Below are 20,000 nucleotides of genomic sequence, written 5' to 3' on the forward strand. Positions count from 1 at the left end.
GTTAGTGAATTGGTGGGAATCTTTTTTTACCTTTTCTCATGCTTTTACACACACGTGTACAGGCATCCCTCCTTAGCTGAGCCTAATGCTTTCCTGAAAACATAACAAAGAGCATCTTTTTTTGGACAGAAGTATATTACATCATATTACATGGATACAAATATGCATTAACCAACTGATTGAAAAAACCCAAAACACCCTTATACACCTAGGAACCAACCCATCAAATATTTCTGCATTGACAGCAACAAATACCTTATTATTTGATGCTGTAATGAACTCTTTTTTGGACATGTACATAGGATACTGTATGGTATTGGTTCTGAAATTTGATTTTTTTTTTCCTGTCCCCTACTTTGTAACTTAATAGACGTGACAATGAAATAGTTTGTTAAAAATACATCTAGATTGGACTCTGGTTATTAGAAGTAAATGCTAAGACTCAAGGGCCCAGTCGGGTGGGCAGGACGCTAGGTTTGGTGTGTGATGACTTTCAGCATGAAACATGAAAGCAGGGACATGCTCCTCTCCTATTAAACACTGATACACACCAATATTTTCATTGGTGCCTGCACGTGAAGATCCTAGAGCAGGTGTGTGATCCGCGTGGTGCATTTTGGGTTAACTATGTTTGAAGTTACAGTGGATATTCAGAGAGTGAGAAGTTGAATAGTGACAGACACCTGTGTACAGTGTGTGCACGCACACGTGTCTGCACACATGCGGATACGCACACACACAAGCTCATATCCCGTATCCTATTTACATAAGCCACTGTAGAGTTTCTTCCGCATCGGTACACGTGGATCTGCCTCCCCAATTTCCACAACAGAGAAATTGGGGAACTTTTATGCCTAATGTGAGTCCAGTTTTATTCACTTGCATTAGTAATCTTAAAAATAATAGCTAATAAGAGCTTAAAAGTTACTACACCTTTATTAAAGTCACTAGGCACTATTTAAATTTACATCACGTGCATGCAGATGTATACAGACACACTCATTTGGTCTTCAGAGAGCGCTGTGTGGGAAGACTGTTGTCACTCCTGTTGGTCATGTGAGGAAATGGAGGCATGGAGAGGTGAGGACCCACTCAGAGGCACCTGCCATAAGCCAAGGTTTGAATTCAGGTGAGCTGGTTCCAGTGTCCATCCGCTAATCACCAGCCACTCTCCTCTCATGATTTGGAAGGCCCCTGGGAACATGTGGGATTGCAGTCCCAGCATTAGGATTTTATTTCCAACTGTGCACACAGAGAAGGTGGTTTGGGATTTACCTGGTTGAGTGCAGTGGGCCTCACCCCTGTCACTGCTGGGCACATCAACAGAAATGCCCAGTGGACCCCTCAGACTCTGCTGATTACCAAATAGAAACCATCCCCACTGGCGAGGGATTTCCTTCCTACCTGCTTGGGGCTCCTGGTAATCCATGAGGTGGCTAAACAGTCAGCAGCCTTCTGGTGCCTTGGGAGCTGGCCCCTACTCGCTCAGATGGCCCAGAAAGTCGTAGTGACAACTGTAAAGGGCTTGATGGCGGCTCCACAACCACCTTCTCTTAGAGGCCCCAGCCGCAGGCTCATGCCCAGCAGGTGACTTTCCACCTACCTGTGAGTGCCTGGGTTGCTGGCTGGGCACCTCACCATTACACCTGCAGGGTGCCGTTGTTAGGGGATGGTTCTTTACTCTTAGGAGATACCGAAGAGAATTGAAACCAGTTCAAACAAACTCGTGCGTGAATGTTTGTAGGCGCACCATTCATGGTAGCCAAAAGGTGGAAACAGCCCGAATGTCCATCAGTAGATGAATGGACGAATAAAATGTGGTCTATCCATACAAAGGAATATTATTCATCCATAGAAAGGAATGAAGCTCTGACACGTGCTACAACGCAGATGACGCTTGTGCGATGACATGATAAGTGAAAGAAGCCAGACACAAATGACCACATATTATGGGATTCCATTTATATGAACTGTCCAGAATAGGCAAATCTACAGAGACCGAAAGTAGATTAGTGGTTGCCAGGGGCTGGTGTGGGGCTGGTGTGGAGAGCATGGGTTTCTCTCTCTCGTGATGAAAATGTTCTTAACTTTCGTGGTGCCTGCGCAAGTCTATGAATATATGAAAAAGCCCCTGAACCTCACCCTTTAAGTGGATGAATCGTATGGTATGTGAACTATATCTTAACACACACACACACACACACACACACACACACACGGAGGGAAGGAGGACACACAAGAGAGCGGCTGTGCACTGACATTTGTCATTCCAGAACCACCTGCTGATCGGAGCCATCTTTAGGGCATGGGATGGATGGGGACAGTAACATCTTGTCCTGTCCAGCTGCAGTGACTCTTCTGGGCAAAGCCAGAGAAGTTCTATCTTCAGTAAGTGGGACTTGTCCACATGCATCATTGTCCTGCCTGAACTAGAGAGATAATGGGCTTTTGACCCCTTTAAAATGCTGATTCCTGTGTTCCATGGGGTGGCACAGACATCAATAGCCTGATGGAGCAGAGGCCGCCATGGGCTGACCCTGATCACTGTAGCATTTGCTTCTGCATGTTGAAGGCAGCTTGGTGTGAACACAGTGACCCTCTGCCTGAGGCCTTGGGAGTCAAGGGCCCCAGAAATAGCCCTCAAGCCACAGAAGGTGGAGGTTGGGGGATAAATACCCAAGCCCTTGCTCCTCAGTGGGGCAAACTCTGAGGACTCCCAGAATCTCCCATGGGCTCAGCTCCAGGTGTCTATGGGGGTACCAGCTTGATAACATGGCAACCTCCTTATCCACTCCTTCCCCCTCTCACTTCTTCACTCTTCTGGTATTTCCTGGGATCACCTTCCAGGTAAACTGCTTGTGCTCAGATCCTCGTCTCTGGGTCTGCTTCTGGGGAAAACCAAACCAAGACACCTGAGAAACCGAATTCATTCATTCCATAGATATGTGAGTTTCTGCTCTGAGCCAGGTTCTGATATAGGTAGCAGAGAGACTCCAGTTGTGAACGGAACAGGTACTATGCCTGCCTGTTCTCCTGGGATTTAGAGGAATGAGCGGATACACAGGTGAACAAGTAAATCTATAAGTACAAATGGTGCTAATGAGGAGCTTTATAGCACAGGTATAAAAATAATAGGATGAATCGATGCAGGGAGGTGGGGAGGGGAGTCAGTGTTGAGATGAAGTCACTTACATGAGCTCCGATGTCGGTAGGAGGCAGCGCGCGTGTGTGTGCTTGTGCGCGTGTGTATTTGTGCATGGGGTGGGACTTGCTGGTGGAGCACAGTGGGAACAGGGCTGCATATCCTCATGTAGCTATTAAAGTTGCTTGTTTGACCACAAGTAGCAATATAAGGGTTCAAGTCCTGGCTCTTCCACTTGCTGGCTGGTGAACCTCGCCGAGGTACTTTACCTTTCCATGCTTCCGTTGCCTTACCTATGGTAGGGACAGCATCGCATCTGCCTCGTATTATTGTGAGGATTGAGAAGTCAGTGCAGAGGTGCTGTCTCGCCACTCCCAGCTTGCGTTACCAGGCCTGTCCACACCCCCTCCCGGCTGCTGGAGGCAGGGAGGATACTGGGCCAGCCTCCCTGCCTCCAGGAGAACGCGCTTCCCCTGTGTGATCCATGCTCCAGAGCCCCATGCGACCAGGCTGAAGGTGGCCCTGTGCTGGGAACACAGCCAAGTTCAGCTTTCTTTCCTGCCCCATTCTGCCCCTGCACTCCCTTCTCGTCAGGAGAAGCAAAAGGCCCAGAATCTCCCACACAATATTGAAGGAGAACAAACTTAGATGCTACCCTACTTCGAGACTTACTATAAAGCCCTAGTCAGCAAAACAGTGTGGTATTAGGTAAAGCAAATAGATCAATGAAACAAAAGGGAACCTGGAAACAGACCCACACAACTATAGTCAACTAATCTTTGACAGAGGAGCAAAAGCAATTCAACGAAGAAAGCATAGCCTTTTCAGAAGTATGGCGAATAAGCCAGTACTTATCTGGGCAGAAGAAAGAAGGAAGTGGTCGGGATGGTGTAACGGAGGTGACCAGTCCTGGCCGAGGAAGGTGGATGTCTGCAGCCCTCTCCTGGGACATGGCTGCAGCCTCCGAAGGATGCTCGCTTGCACCGAAGTGAAAGGAGGTGGCGCATGGATGATCAGGGACACTCGCATCGTGAGAGCGGCTGTTTGCGTTTTATGCTCTCTCCGTCTCTCACGTCTGTGTGCGCGCACGCACGCGCGCACGTTTGCTCTCCTCGTCTGGGTGGTTTGCCCTCTGTTCACGTCTGGCGTCTCTGTCCCTCTTTTACCCTGTTCGGGTGTCTCTTTTTGTGTTCGTTCATCTCTGTGCCTCCCTCTCAGTCCCATTTCCAGTTCCGTCCCTGTCTGTGTCCCCGTCTCTCAGTCCACTCTCCCTGACAACAGCTATTTATTGGGCCCCGCTGTATCCCCACCCTCTCTGCTCGGGTGGGGATACAGTGGTGAGACGAGGAGCACAATCTAAGGGGAAGAGCCCTGAATCCGCGATTCACGTCCGCGAGCACTTGCCTCTTGTCATTGCTGTGGGGTGGGGGGCTCGGTCCGTATAATAGCAGGAGCCGGGGGGTTTTCTCTGAGTTTGGTGGTAATTGAGCTGAGATTGGAAGGGAGACTTGGAGACAGCCAGGCTAAGAGCTTTCCTCGCAAAGCCAACAGCATGTGCTAATGTCTTGTGATGGGAGTGAGTGCAACTCACTGGAGGTTCTGAGATTGGACCAGTGTGGCTGGAACACGGAGGTTGAGGGCACACAGGGGTCAACACCCAGCCTTGGTTCTTAGCCCTAACAGCACTGGGACACAATCGGAGGTTCGAAGGCTAGGACTGGCTTGAGCATATCTGCATTTCATAAAAATGACTCTGGGGGTAACTTCTGTCTACTTCAATAGACCAAGAAAGAGATAACAGTAGCTTGGATTACAGTGTTGGCCGTGGAAATGGATCAAAGTTGATAGATTCAAGAGCAATCTGGAAAGTAGAATTGATAAGAATTGGCGATTGCCTGAAAAAATATTATGTTATCTGACTTTTTTTAGTTTCATACGTGTGTCAAATTTTTATTATAATTTTGCTGCAAGATAAAATGCTCACTAGGCTAGGTAAAAAAATTCTCTCGGAGATATTTTATGATGAAAGAGACTGGTTAGATAATCATTGTTTAACTAGACAGGAAAAGAATATTTGCTTTTAGTCACTAGATTCTTGACTGGCAGTCAACTGGTTGGATGAGTAATTTCTGAGAACAAACCTTAATCTTTTATGTTTTTAGATTAACTGCAAAAGCAATTTAATCAGCAATGCTAATTTCCTCTTAGAAGGTTGTGAATTTCAGAGCACACAAAGGATCTATGTTTTATTGTTTGTTTTTGAGGACATAAAATAGAGAGATAAGACTCCTAGGTTTCAGGGGTGGGTGAAGAACGGGAGTATGGACCTCTTACCCCTCTACCTGCCCAGGGTTTATCGACATCATTTCTACTCTCAATAACAGTGTCACTCAGAGTCGATGAGTAGTTTTTAAAACTCTTCATTTCGAAACAATTTTAGATTCATGCAGACATTGCAAACATAGTGGAGATTCTGTACCATTCATCCAGCTTCCCCCAGTGGTAACGTCTTTCATAACCATAGTCATCAAACCCAAGAGATTGACACTTTACAATATTATGAAATATACTACAGACCTTAATGAGTTTTCACCATTTTTTACATGCATTTTTTGTTCATATTGTTTTTGTTTCGGTGCATAGTTCTACGGAATTTTATCACGTGTATAGATTTGCATAATCACTGTGTCACACAGAAAAGACTTTATTTAAAGTCTTTTCATGTTACTTTATGACTCTTGTCCCCAAAGTGTTTACCGTCTAGCTAGAGAGCAGAAAGTTTATCATTCATTCCATCTTCTCCTTTGATATTATTCTCTGCACCCCCACCCTGTTGCTACCTGTAAATGGCCATGAACCTTTCCAGTTATTTCCACCCTGACTCTACAGTGCCTTTGTTGACCTGTCTAGACTTGGTCTATCTTCTTCCTTGATCCCAGGCCAAAGCCGAGATCTCCTTCCCTATCCTCTCTTTTCCAAGAATACCTCTCTTTCTGCTTCTCTGTTCAATACAAGCACTGAGATGTATGTACCAGGACTCTTATGGTTGCAATGACAGAAACTCATCTCACACTAACCTAAGCAAAAAAGAGAATTTATCTGGTCACATAAGTAGCTCGTTGCAGGGAAGAAGTGACTTCAAGTCTGACTGAACCCAGAGGTTCAAATGGCGCATCGGGGCTCAATCTTTTCTTTCTACGTGGCAGGCAACATGGTCCCTGCTACCCCCAGACTTGTTCTATCAGCCAGGTGGCAGCAGCAGCAGCAAGATAAAGTTTAGGAAGAATTTTGGCCATATAAGTCCCAGGAGGATGCTGATGGGCCCAGCTTGAGCCATGTACTCGTCCCTGAACCAGTCACTGTGCCATGGGTGGGCACCTTGGTCATTCCTAGTGCTCTTGGCCCTGTCTTTGGCTTATCATGGTGGGAGTTCAGGGGGGTGAGTAGATTTATCTGAAGCTCATGGAAAGGGTCTGTTCCAGGAGAAGGCGCTTTTTCGACAGAAGATAGGGGAGGGAGGGCCTGGTTGAGTTTGTCTCTTTGTGACAGGGCACTGTTCACTGGTCATCCTCTGGCAGAAAAGGGGGTCTCCTTTGGGTCTGGATAGATTTCCTCTTTGTTTCTGTTATCTATTGCTGTACAACTATGCCAGTACTTAGTGACTTAAAACAACAAGCATTTTATTTATTTGCACATTATCCGGTGATTTTGGGAGGGCCGAGGGGCTGGGACAACTCATCTTTATTCTGGGGAATGAAGGAGTCTAGGGTGTGTGTCTGGGGTTCAGGCATGGGGCTGCATCCTCAGGGGGCGTGAACTCGGCTTCTAATTGGCTCATGTTAATTTTCTTTTAGTGGATATCATGGAAATAAAGGAAATCCGCCCCGGGAAGAACTCCAAGGATTTTGAGCGTGCAAAAGTAGTCCGCCAGAAGGAAGACTGCTGTTTTACCATCTTGTACGGCAGCCAGTTCGTCCTCAGCACACTCAGTTTAGCAGGTGGGTGCATGTCCAGGTGCTTTTCATCCTCCCGGTGCCTCAGTTTCATTCCTAGGACATTCTCTAGTAGTAGGATGCTCACGCCTGCCTGCCCACCAACGTGTGTTTGGGGGCATCTTGGTTTTGAACCCTAGCACTGCCCCTTTCTAGCTGTGTGCCTTTGAGCAAGGTACTCAACCTCTCTGAGCTAAAGTTTGCTCATCTGTGAAATGGGGAGAATCATAATGCTGACTCTTTGGGAAGATGTAAGGATTTTGTGAAGGGCCTGCCTGGCTCATGCTGAGAGCTAAAGGCAAGGTTACATTTTTACCCAACAGAGGCTGGTCTACACCATTTATTCAACTTAAGTGATCTGAAAGAACTATCTTGAAATCTTATATCTCACACATGTAAACATGCACACACACGGTAGAGACACATATACACACATACATGAACACAGAGTGCACACACATGCACACACACATGCATACACAGACACACATACCTGGAGGTGAGATTTCTGGCCATCCCTAAGAATCTACCAAAAAGCCAAAGTGGCCTCAGAGAGCAGGAGAGCTGTGAAAAAGCTCAGGCATTTTACTCAGGGGCAGAAGCTTGGTGTTGTCTTCAGATCCAATCCCAGAATTTATTGACTTAGAACTATATGCACAATCATGACTGATAAGAGGAAAAATAAATACCATTAAAAGTAGACCAAAGTGAAGGGAAACTATGAGAGATGAGCAACATTAGGGACATTTCATTTAGGATCTAAGAGCTTTCATTGATTTAATTTCTCATTCGTTCTTTTGTCAAGCATCTTTTGAACATAGCTCTGAGCTCCATTGTGCCACATGTCAGGCTATAAAGATAAATAAGACCCAGTCGCTGCCTTTAAGGAGTTCACAGTCTATTTGGGAGACCGATGTGGCGACAGGAACTCACAGTGCACTGTGCTAAGAGCAGTAGTCCATGGATAACACAGTGTGCTGAGGAGTACGGACTGCCTGAATCCAGGGAAGGCTTTGTAGAGGAGATGACCTTTAACCTGGGTTTTGAAGCATCAGTGGGAGGTGGAAGGCAAGAGAGAGGGTGGTCCAGCGAGAGGGCATTGCATGTGTGAGGGCTTGGAGGAGAGAAATAGCAAACTGGATGTGGGAAGTATTGAATGCATGTTTGACTGATGGCGTGTGGCGGGTGGCGGAGAGGGGCAGGAGAGGGCCTCGTGATAATGAACCTCTAGAGCGGTGTCCGCTCAGCTCCACCGCAGGCCGAGACTTGGCCACAGTTCTTGGTAGGGAGACGATGAGAACCTGAACAAGACCTGGAGACCAGGATGCCAGCTTCGGTGACTGTCCCACTCCGAGGTCCCTCTTCCAGAGCTCTGGAACTCAACTCAAGTTCAGGTAGAGAGATGGGCAAGACGTAGATTCAGATCCCAGCTTCTCGCTGACTGGCTCTGGGACTCTTAACCCTCTGATTAACCTCCGAGTCTTGGTTTTCTCCTTCTCTGTGTGGGAAGAATGAGAGCGGCAACATTGGCATGGTCTTGTCTGGACTAACGAGGCGCCTGTGGTCAGGAGACGATTGATGGCTTGACGAGGTGTTTGCAGGACTAGCTCCATGTCACTGATGAGGAAGTGAGGCACGAAGGGCTTAACTAACCAGCTGGCTGTCACACGTCCCTGAAGTGGTGCAGTGGAACATGGCGGTGATGCCAAGCTCCTGGCCACTCTCTCTCGCCTTGGCTGGAGACGGGAAATGCTCAGGGCTGCTCAGGATCATGGTACAAGTTATTCCATCATTCCGTTATTCCTGAATCATATTCGTTAGCATAGGGTTGAAAGCTAAAACTTTTCAAAAATTGCCTACTTGTCACCCCTGCTGGAGAAGGCTCATCATGGGTATATGGCCTCGTCTCAGACAAAAAGCAGGTCTTACACTCTTGCCCGTGTAAAGGCGATGCCTTCTTGATGTCCTCTTGCAAAGCGACAAACTGTCACAGGCTTTTGCCATTTTCCACAGTGTATGGGGTTGGGAAGGCCGGGGCCAGGGTGTCTAAGCAGAGGTCTTCCCAGAGAGTAACACGGCATTTCTGTTCCCTTGTGCCCGCCCCTCCAGCTGACTCTAAGGAAGATGCAACTAAGTGGCTCTCTGGCTTGAAGATCTTACACCAAGAAGCAATGAGTGCGTCCACACCCACCATTATCGAGAGGTATCGGCTTTTGCCTGTTGACCTCTATTTTCACTCATTCATTTATTCTGCTCCCTTCAGCCAACATGGATGAAGGAAAGAAAAAGGGGCCACTTCATCTAGGAGGCTCGCTGAGTGTCCTCTATGCAGTAGGGCAATAGTGCATATAGATAGCTAATAGTGGCTGTGGACCCCCTAACATCTCCCTAAAGAGCCTCTCTCAGTGCCGGGCCTTAGGCTGGGCCTGTTGGGGCAAGGTGTGTGTTGAAATTGAGACAGAAACACCTGGGTGTTGTGTTTGAGGGGAGCACGGGAGGGGTGTCTTCTTAGAGGATTGGAGGCATTAAGCTGACTCATCAAAGGACAGTCAGATGCGAGGTCCCCAGTTTTTCACCTGCCACTCAGGGCTGTCTCGTCCATGTCGTGGATGCCTGGATGGGATTGGTGTATGAATTATTGTCCCCCTGTCCCCTATAAACCAGAGCCCTTCAATTTCCACCTTTTTTTTTTTTTTTTTTTACCATCTTTTAGGAGACTAACAGAATCAGAGGGAATTGTCAGTTTAAGGGATGCCAGCCTCTAGGAGTCCAAGGGGCCTCTCGGCTCAGCTAGGACATTTTAGCCACAAGAAGAAAACTGCTTTCTGACTTAGAAAGGTGGAAACCCCTTCTCCGTTTCCTTCGTCTCCATCCCATCGAACTCAGACTCGTACTATTTTATAACTGTCTCTCTTGCTCTCATTTTTTCCTTTTTTTTTTTTTTTTTTTTTTGCCTCAACTGTCTTCCCAGTTGGCTGAGAAAGCAGATTTATTCTGTGGATCAAACCAGGAGAAATAGGTAAGATTCGTTCGTATTTTTGTGGTTTTCCCTGGATCATTGTGGACTCCGATTTTCTTTCTTTCTTTAAATGTTCCAAGGGGGTTGGATGGAGCATGTTTTGTGATGTGGAAAAGTCCTCATGAGGTCAGATTTAACCTACAAAGGGCCAGGCACTATGTTAGCTGCTGGGGGTTGACGGCGACACAGTTTCCCCACGTGGAGCTACATTCTAGTGAAAAATTCGAGTCCATCTGCAGAGACAACCTCTCTGCCATTGTGCACCTGGACTTCATCATCGAGGCCACATCTGAACACCTTAGTGTCCAGGGGAGAAATGGAATCACCATAGCACCTGCCCTTCCTTTGTGGTGGGGGAGAGATCAACCATAAAGAAGTAAACTAAGTTAAATGGCGACAGCCGTAAGGGCTGGGCAGACATGAGACGGCGACGTGATAGCACGTAATCCAGTGGACCTGGCCTGTTCACTTAACAGTGCTTCTTGGAATGTTTCCATGTCAGCACACGCGATGCTCGATGCTAGACAGTTTTTTTTTTTTGTAACAAATGTGGTTTGTCCTTGGATGAAGAAGGTAGTGTAATTTCCTTATTGGTGAGAAATCATTTCCTCCTTGATGGACACAGAATTGTCCTTGGTCCTTTGTCATCTTTTAACTAATGCTGCCATGAGAACCTTTGGGTTTAGACAGTTTTTTGTTTACTTGTGTGAGGAGGACATGCACAGGATAAACTCCCAGAAGAGGAATACTGGCAGCAAAGTGTTTTCTGGTCTAACATTTTGAGGGAGGTGGGAGCAGTCTGCGTTCGCCCTGGTGGTGTGGGAGGGCGCCTTGTGCCACTGGGCTTTGGCCTTTTTCAGTCTGATGGTCGAAAGGCAAAAGCGAATTTCTTATATTTGCATTTTCTTTATTTATGAGTGAGGTCAAACATCCTCTATTTTTTCTTAGGTACAAACCAGCGCTTATTAATAATATAATGATAAAAACTACCATTTATTGACCATGCCAGGCACTGTGCCAAGTACATTATAATCATTGTGTCACTATAGCCTCACGTCAGAGCTTTTTTCAATTTTTAAACATTTTTCCTTCCTTCAATTCTCTGTTAAGATATGTCAGTATCATATACAAGGCAGCCATGAACCTCTGCAACGCTCTCCTCTTGTTCGTGAAAGTCTTTCCAGCTCCAAGGTGACTTTATGTCAGCCAGTGTCCTCCATCACTTATTGGTGTCAAAGTTTGGGGGTGCCTCCATGGTCTCTCTACACACACCCGATGGGGTGGTATGGAAGCAGTAAGCACAAAGTGCTGAACACTTTAGTAGTGTTTAGGTCAGCCAGCAGCTCCCCGCCAGCAGCTCACTCCCTGCCCGTCTGCCTTCCCCGCCCGCCGCCTCTTCTCATTCATCATTTACCGCGTGGTCCCACACCCTGGGCCGTGCCCCGGTGTTACAGAGGGGGGTCAAATGAAGTCCCTGCGTTGGAGGATTTTGTGCACACTGCTCTCTTTCAGCCCCAGAGGTGGTGTCTCCTATGCGTATTCCTCTTCTCCGTGGCTTAGGGGTGACTCATAGTTGAGTTTGGCACACGGATGGCAGATGGAGCGTCGTAGGCCTGCGCTCCAGGAGGTGGTGGTATGGGGCTGTTGATTGGGCTCTGAAGTCTGCTTCTCCGTCTTCTGTTGTCAAGAAATGGAAGCCTCCCTCTGGCTCTCTTGCTCGGAATGGATTCTTGCAAGTCCTTCATAGAGGTCTGTCTTTCCATCAGTTGGTCCAGAACCTTCAGCAGAGAGGAAGTCTGTTTCTGGACTTGATTCCTCACTTCTTGCTTACCGTTCCCTCTGCCCCCGACCTCCCTCGCAGTGGACAAAGCCCTGCTGTCTGTCAACATGTGGAAAATCCCACCTTTCCTGTGGTTCTATGAGGCCCCAAGGGAATTTCTTAAAAGGAACTTTGACCAAGTTGCCAAAGAAAGGGCAGCCGACTCCTGTTCTGCCAGCTTCCCCACCTTTCCTGTCGCCCATGACTAATAATTGCATTTCCTGAAGGAAAACAAAGGAGCAAAGCAAAGACTCGAGGCGGCAGGAGGCAGCTGGCCCAGCTTGGGCAGTGCTCAGCCGCCAGGCGTTTTCCTTGGCCCAAACACCCTGTTTTAATTTTCAACATCTCGGGGACAAAATGGCAGCAACTGGAATTTGTTGAGAACTCACTTTGCACAGCAACCATGCTGAACACTTGACATACTGATAGAATTATGGAGTGCTGATGGAAGGCTCTCAGACAGGTGAGCGAGGTACCCTGCAACCCCTTTTACGGGGACACTGAGGCCAAGAGAAGTTAAATAACTTGTCTGCAGCAACCTACCTTCTCAGGTATGGCACCAGGGTTTGAGGTTCACCTATCACTACTGGTTATAGCCTTTTCTTTTCTTTTTTTAAATTGTGCTCTTGACAGCTGGGAAAAGGTAAAAAAACTTTCCTTCCCCACCCTGACTTATAAGCAAAAAATTATTTAGATTTTTTTATTGTGGTAAAGTAAACATCATATTAACTTCAGCATTTTAAGTGTACACTTCTGTGGTAGGAAGTACATTCGCATTGTTGTGTGACCATCACCACCATCCGTCTGTGGAACTCTTTTCATCTTGTAAAGCTGAAATGCCTTATTAAATAATCCCCGTTTTTCTCCTCCTCCTCCTGGCCTCTGTTAACCTCTGTTCTATTTTCTGTCTCTATGAATTTAACTGCTCTACTTACCTCATATAAGCGAAATCATAGAATATTTGTCCTTTTGTGACTGGCTTATTTCACTCAGCATGATGTCCTCAAGGTTCATCCGTGTTGTATAGCGTGTGTCAGAATTTCCTTCCTTTTTAAGGCTGAGTACTATTCCAGTGTGTGTATATACCACATTTCATTTATTCGTTCCGCTGTGGGTAGACACTGATTGCTTCCACTTGTGAGTATTATTGCTGTGAACATGGGTGTTCGAGTCCCTGTTTGCATTACTCAGAAGTGGAGTTACTGGGTCAAATGACAAACTGCCATATTGTTTCCATTGTAGCTGCATCATTTTACATTCCTACCAGCAATGCACAGGGTTCTGCAACTCGCCCCACCCCGCCGCCCCATTTCCTTGCCAACACTTGTTATTAGTATTTATTTGATAACATCCATCTCAATGGGTGTGACGTAGTATTTCATTTTGGTTTTGATTTGCGTTTTCCTGGTGGCTAGTGACATTGAGCATTTTTTCATACGCTTTTTTTTTTTTTTTTTTTTTTTTTTACCATTCGTATATCCTCTTTGGAGAAACATCTGTTCAAATCCTTTGCCCATTTTAAAATTTCACCTTATGATTTTAATCCTTGTTCAACTTCCAAGTTGAATCCTTGTTCAACTGGCCCTGGGCTAGGTACTGCACAACTTTTTGTTTTTTGTTTTTACACTTCCATTTATTGTTACCCTTACAAAAAATGCACATGGACTTTTTTAAATTATGAAAGTAACTCAGTGTTCATCATAGAAAAATTTGAGAATACTGAAAACTAGAAAAAAAATTCTATAAATTTGATTATAAATGCTAAGCATCGTTAACTCTGGCTACAGTGTTTTTTTTTTTTTCATAGAATTCCATCCTCAACTTTGTTTACTTGTTTGTTTTACTTTATTAAAATCTGACTACACATATGATCTTATATCCTGTTCTTCTTTAACTACTTTTTAAATTTTGGAATGATTTTACCTTGAGACAAAAGTGGCAGAGGGACTCTGGAGCGTTCCCATAGGTCCCTTTGCCCAGTTTTCCCTAATGTTCACAGCATCCGTTACTGTCGTCAAAACTGAGAACCCAGCATTGGTACAGGATTATTAACTAAACCCGGGACTTTTTGTTGGCGTTCACCATTTTTTCCAGCAATGTCCTTCTTCTGGTCTTGGACCCGTCCCAGGACCCCAGTTAAGAAGAGTACATCTCAGGTAGTTTGTAGAATGTTTCCCCATTTGTGTTGGTCTGGTATTTTTGTCACGATTAGACCAGAGTTCTGGGTAGCCCGAGTTGGTGGGCGTTTGGGAAGACTGTCAAAGAGGCGAAGCTCTCCTTTGTAACCTATCGGGGTGTATGCTCTCCACATGGCTTGTCAGTGGTGATTTCAACCTCGATCACTCACCAGCGTGGTATCTTCTAAATTTCTGCTTTGTACAGTTGCCCATCCTCCCTCCCCACATACTCTAGTCTTTGGGAATACCTTTTTTTAAAAAGCTCAGCTCACAGGAAAGGAGGGGAGGATTAAATTATTTTGATCTCATGTTAAACTGTAAGAACTTTTACATTTTGTTGTAACTCTTCAGGAACATCATCATGTCCTTGTTTACATTAAAATTCAGCTAAAGGGAATTTGATATTTGGCTTGAAAAGTTGCCTTTTGCATGTCATTTTCTTTATGTCCAGTTTTTCCTTACATTCACATTTTCACAGAATTGTGTTCAGAGTGAGCCTCTGACGCTGCCCTCACAAGAAACATCTCTGAGGTCACTATAGGATTCCCAGCTTTCGAGCCATGACTCCAGCGGACTGCTTTGTCGGTGGGGGCTCTTTGGGGTCAGGGATCTCTGGCTGGTTTGGTATTACTAGTTAGTGTTGGTTAGATGAATGAAATTCCTCCCTTTTCATTCCCAGACATATCATCGACAGACAGAATGTTCTAGTTTTGGAAGCTTTCTTATGACATTTCCAGGCCCTGGGGAGGCTGGGTCAAAGGCATGAGTGTTTTAACAGTTTAGTCTGCACTAATTTCCAGTGATCCCCTTTCTGAGCCTTTAGAGTTTAGTCATCTCTTATCTGAGAATTAGTTGAACATTGGATAAGTTGAACATTTCTGTGATCCAAATACCCCTTGACAAAGAGCCCCTGTACCTTCCACGAGGGTCACTGGAATGGCATTCCTCAGTGTCGGGCTCACAGGCCACCCCCCACCCCCAAGTCTAATAGCGATGGGCAGCAGGTGAGCAACCCCTAGGGCCGGTAGCAGATTGTCTCCTGGGACCATTTCTATCTCCCCACCTCTGCCCTTGGCCCCTTGACATTTAAATTGAATTTGCATACACCAAGTGTGCTGGTCAGCCTGGCAGGGGCAGAGTGAAGACTGAGTTGGGCCTTTAGGAGGCAAGGTGGTGGGGGGCACTGCGGGCAGGAGACAGGTGCGTGGGCCCAGTTTTCTCCTTCAGTGGGAATGCAAATAGCTTTCATAAGGTTAATATTTGTGACCATAGCACCTCGGGACCCCCTGGAGAGGGGCTTTCCCCACAGTTATGCACAGCCTCCCCCGCAGACATCCTGCTCACTAGACATTCTGACTGGGGCTCAGTAATTTGCATTTCTAACAAATTCCCAGCTGAATTTGATCGCCACTGTTCCAGGGACTCTGCTTAGAGAAGCAAGCTTCTAGAACCACACTGACCGATACGGGAGCCACTAGCCACATGTGGTTATTTAAATCTAAATTAACTAAAATTAACGAAAATTAACAGTTCAGTTCCTTGGTCACACTAACTGGATTTCAAGTGCTCTGTAGCCACATACGGCTGGTGTGCACTGGGTTGGGCAGCCCAGCTCTAGATTCGCTTTCATCATTATAGAAAGTTCTGGGCAGGCGGTGCTGAGATATGAATAGTACTGGTTGTATGTGTTTGGCAAATTACTTAATTCCACTGTGCCTTAGCTTCCTAGTCTGTAAAGGAGAACGGGTCCTGTCTCCTAGGGTTTGTGTGAGGATTCAGCGGGTTAGTGCGTGAAAAGTGCTCGGGTGGTGCCCGGCTTCTAACAGACACGAGCGAACGTCTATTATTGTCGTGATCGTTATAAGAAGCAGGGGGCGTTGGCTGCGTTTGTCCAGCCGCAGCATGGAGGTGGGCTGCCTGGGGTGCGGCGAGGGGACCGAGCAGGAAAGGGGTCGTGACTGTTTAGTGATGTCCGCCGTGGAAGAAGGAGGCCTGTTTGTGGCCACTGGGGCAGATTGTTTTTGACGTCCCTCCCCAAAAGGATTGCCCTGGTTCCTAACTCACTGTCACAGGTTGAGCACATTGGAAATGGGACCTGAGATGTGGGTTTGTGTGCAGGCAGTTTTACCGGGAGTGCATAGGGGTCAGCACCTGTGGAGGTGACGGCGACCGGGAGCTGGGCTGCAAGCACAGCCTCAGCCAACCGCACGGGGAGGTCTTAGGGTGGCCCTGCAGAGCTGTCCTGAATGGAAGCCAGAGGGCCTGGCACCCTGACCAGTCACTGAAAGCTGGGTGTGACCTTGGCCGAGGCACTCTCTTTATCTGGTGACAAGTTCTGGATGGAAAACGGTGGATTGGGAGCTGCTGGTTCCCTACCCTCCAGCTGGGGCACCAGCATTCCTTTCTGGCTCAGGTCAGGGGTGCAGCAGAGATCCATCCCCCCGGAGTGGGGAGTGAGGGAGGGGCGTGGGTACAGGAGCCCAGAGAAGCTTGGCCCCCACCTTTACCTGGGGACTCAGCTACTTCACTGTCAAGTGAGACTTTTGGAGCAAGTAGGCTTGTGTATCCTGGTGCTCAGATTCTCGTGCCCCTGGCCCCGAGTTCCCTCCACTGGTCCCCAGGCAGCTGCACTGGCTCCCAGCCCCAGATCTCTTTATTCCTGGATGTTGGAAAGTTTCTTGGCCTTGTCTCTGCCTGAAAGTTCTGGGTTTCCGAGGGGACTCTGACCTCTCCCTTGATTCGGGATGAGCTCTCCTGGGCCACCGGCTTGGCCAGGACCCCTCTCGCCCCCACCATTGCCTCGTCTTGTAGCACCAGCCCCCGCCACTCCTCTCCCTTCCTCCTGCTCTTCCTGGCCACCCAGGGGCTGGGTCAGAAAGGGGTCTCAGCCCCACCCAGTCCACTAGAGGCTCCGTGTTGCTCCCAGCATCTCTCTGGGATGCCCTTGGTGCCAGCCTGGTAGTAGGGATGGGGGTAGGGAAGCATTTTACATGTGAAAGTCTGACCTTGGGGAGGCTGTTAGACTCGAGGTCAGAAAGCTGGAGGCGGGGCCACTGGGATGGCCATGAGTCCCACTTGGTCTTCTCCAGCGGCAGCTGCTGCCTCCTTTGGGTGGACTGGCAGAGGCTGAGTTGACTGTGTTGAGGAAACTGGGCCATTTTCTGTCCACGGCCTGGCCAGGCTTCCTTCCTCGGCCATGCACAGCCTCTGACCAATCTGACATCGCTGGGACACGGAGCAGTTTTCTCTGACCACATCAGCGTCCCCACCCCCGTCCCCAGACCTCCTTCTCTTGCTCTGCTGGACACTTGGCTCTGCAGCCACAAGGGACCAGATCACATGACCCTAACCACCACCCAAATCCCACCCCTCCCCGCTATTCATGCCGTTCCCCGATTGGCAGTCAGATGTGCTGGTCACAGGCGGACCCAGCGGCACACACTCGTGAAGGGCTCTGTGGTGTGGTCAGATGACTGACTGACTGCGTGTTGCTTCAGACCCGGGCTCTGCTGCCACCCACCTCTGACCTTGAGTGGCGACCCCCCCCCCCAAACCCCTTCCCCTCATTGCCCATTCTGAACCCTGGGGATCAGTAATGCAGACTGTGTAAGGGGTCAAATGTAGTGAGGGATTAGGTAATATTATCACCTGGATGACACTCAAGGCAGCCAGGTACATAGTAGGTGCTCAAATAAGGTTGGGTCCTTTCTCCTCTGACTCTTTGGCCTTCAGTAACCTGCCCTTGGTTTGAACCCCTGTGACATTTCATATCTGCAAAGGTTATATCTGGTCACCTGATACCATTTTCTGCCTCTGGCGTGCGCGTCCTACATGCCACATGCATAGCCATTCCCGAAGGGTGGAGATCAGCTTCGAGCATTAAGGTGTCGCCTGCACCTCGAACCCAGGTCTCTTGTTCCTGGTTAGCGCTCACTTAATAGCTGTTGGCGGGGTCTTTTCATGGCATAAGGTGGTAGCTCATGGGAGTAGCCAAACCCTCCAATGCTGAGACCCCTTGAGGTTGACAGATCTGGGATTTCTTTTTTTTCTTTTTTTTTTGCAGCATCAGCCTCCGAGAGTTGAAGGCCATCTTGCCCATGGTCAATTTCAAAGTAGGGAGTGCCAAGTTCCTCAAAGATAAGTTTGTGGTAAGTCTCATAGCTCAGTCTGGTGATGTTGTGAACTCAGGTCTACTTGTGCCTCTCACGTGAAGCTTCTTCATGCCTCTGAGCTCTGTCACATGGTGCCCAAGAAAGTTCTTTACCTTGAGATGCATCTGTTTTAGTCCAGACAGAGGGATCATGTGAAGATCTCAGGACCATGATCTCAAGCCTAGCAGAGGATATCATCCATGAAGACCACATTTACGGAGCTGCCTGACCTGAAATGTTTCCAGCAGTCCAACTTTCCCTTTCTCTCACTCAGCATCCCGCAGCCTATTTTTCTTCTAGTAATATGAACAAATGTGTTAGTTTGGGGAAATATTTTAAAAGATCCCTCGTGTAGAGTTCTATGGATGTGGCTTTTCCTGATAGCATAGTTGTCAGAGTTGGCTCTTCTCTGCCCTTCCCTTTGCTTCCCACCCCATCCTGCCTCTCACCCACCCCTCCACCCACCCATCCTCTTTCTAGCATTAAATTGTTTATGTTCTTGTATAATTAAGCTGTTGGTGGATCTGGGGCATGTAAAGTCACTCCAGGAGTGATGAGGCAGGGTAAGCCAGGTGGGGATTTTCTGAGTGGTGTAAGGATGGAGATGATGTAGATGCCAACTCTTGTCAAGGAACCTAACAGCACTCCATCCCAATAACCCTGGTTAGAGGACTCACATGACCATGTCAGCAGCAGCCCCAGACACAGGATTCCTCAGCTGAAAAGGCTCATTTATTTTTGTACCAATGAGCTTCTGGAAATGTTAATCCACTTTATTATTTATCAAGCCATAATTCGACCTGACCCCATCATTCCAACTAATTCAAAAAGGCAAAAACAGAGAAGGGTGGAGATTGAAAGAAGAGAAGGATGGGAGAAGCATTTACCGTTGATTACCACTTACTTGGCATTTTGACCTTTATCAAGCCTTTATCGAGCAGATGTTACGTAGAAGTTATCCGGCTCAGTTTCAGGGAAGTTGTAGGAGGTTAGCGATGGTTCTTCCATTTTACAGATGGAGAAACTGAGGGTCTGAAAAGGTCAAGTAGATTGCCCAAAGCCATTAAACAGTTCAGGGGACAAGCCTTGACTGGAATTGAGCTCTGTCTAATCTAAAGGTTCGGTTAGTTTTCTTATGCTTTAAAAAATGACCTGTATGTGTATACCCTCTAAATATGTCTATAGTTGAAAGTGTTTTTGAGCCCCCGCCTCCCCCAAAGGAGGGGTTCTCATTATGGCTATTGGAATGCTGGTCCAGACTCTTCCCTTTTCAAGGTCAAGGATGGGTTGTACCTGGTGGGGTCCCTCGTGGGTATATTCTCCAGGCAGATAAATGCAGAAACTTGTGGGCAGTTTGTGTTTAGGGGAATGCCAGTTAGATTTTAGGTGATGTTATAAAAAAGCTATTCTATTTCTGTAAGTAGGGAGGAGGCATTCTTGTGGTGGACACGAAAGATCGTGTGGTCACTTTTTTTTTTTTTTGTATTTACAGGAAATAGGTGCACACAAAGATGAACTCAGCTTTGAACAGTTCCATCTCCTCTATAAAAAGCTTATGTTTGAACAACAAAAATCGGTAAGATGATTCTTGAACAAATGAGCAAATGATGTTTTTGTTTCCCGTGTTTCAAAGTTCAGCATGTCCCTAACAAAACCAGTCTCTTCTCTAGGCATGGAAATATAAAGTGGGAATGACGGTG

At 47.2% G+C, this 20,000-nt stretch overlaps 1 protein-coding gene across 3 annotated transcripts in view; it reads left to right on the plus strand.

Moving 5' to 3' along the window:
• The window catches only part of PLCG2 (phospholipase C gamma 2), a 140,132-nt gene that overhangs the window by 42,292 nt on the left and 77,840 nt on the right, over positions 1 to 20,000 (plus strand). For 2 of the 3 annotated variants that reach the window (XM_016165884.2, XM_016165885.2), the window contains exons 3-7: positions 6,997 to 7,140; positions 9,244 to 9,337; positions 10,106 to 10,153; positions 18,213 to 18,297; positions 19,793 to 19,876. In XM_016165884.2, coding sequence (XP_016021370.1) covers positions 6,997 to 7,140; positions 9,244 to 9,337; positions 10,106 to 10,153; positions 18,213 to 18,297; positions 19,793 to 19,876 — 455 coding nt within the window. The other variant, XM_036231514.1, reaches the window with a different exon arrangement.

The sequence above is a fragment of the Rousettus aegyptiacus genome, unplaced genomic scaffold (genome assembly GCF_014176215.1).
Source record: "Rousettus aegyptiacus isolate mRouAeg1 unplaced genomic scaffold, mRouAeg1.p scaffold_m13_p_14, whole genome shotgun sequence".
NCBI lineage: Eukaryota > Metazoa > Chordata > Mammalia > Chiroptera > Pteropodidae > Rousettus > Rousettus aegyptiacus.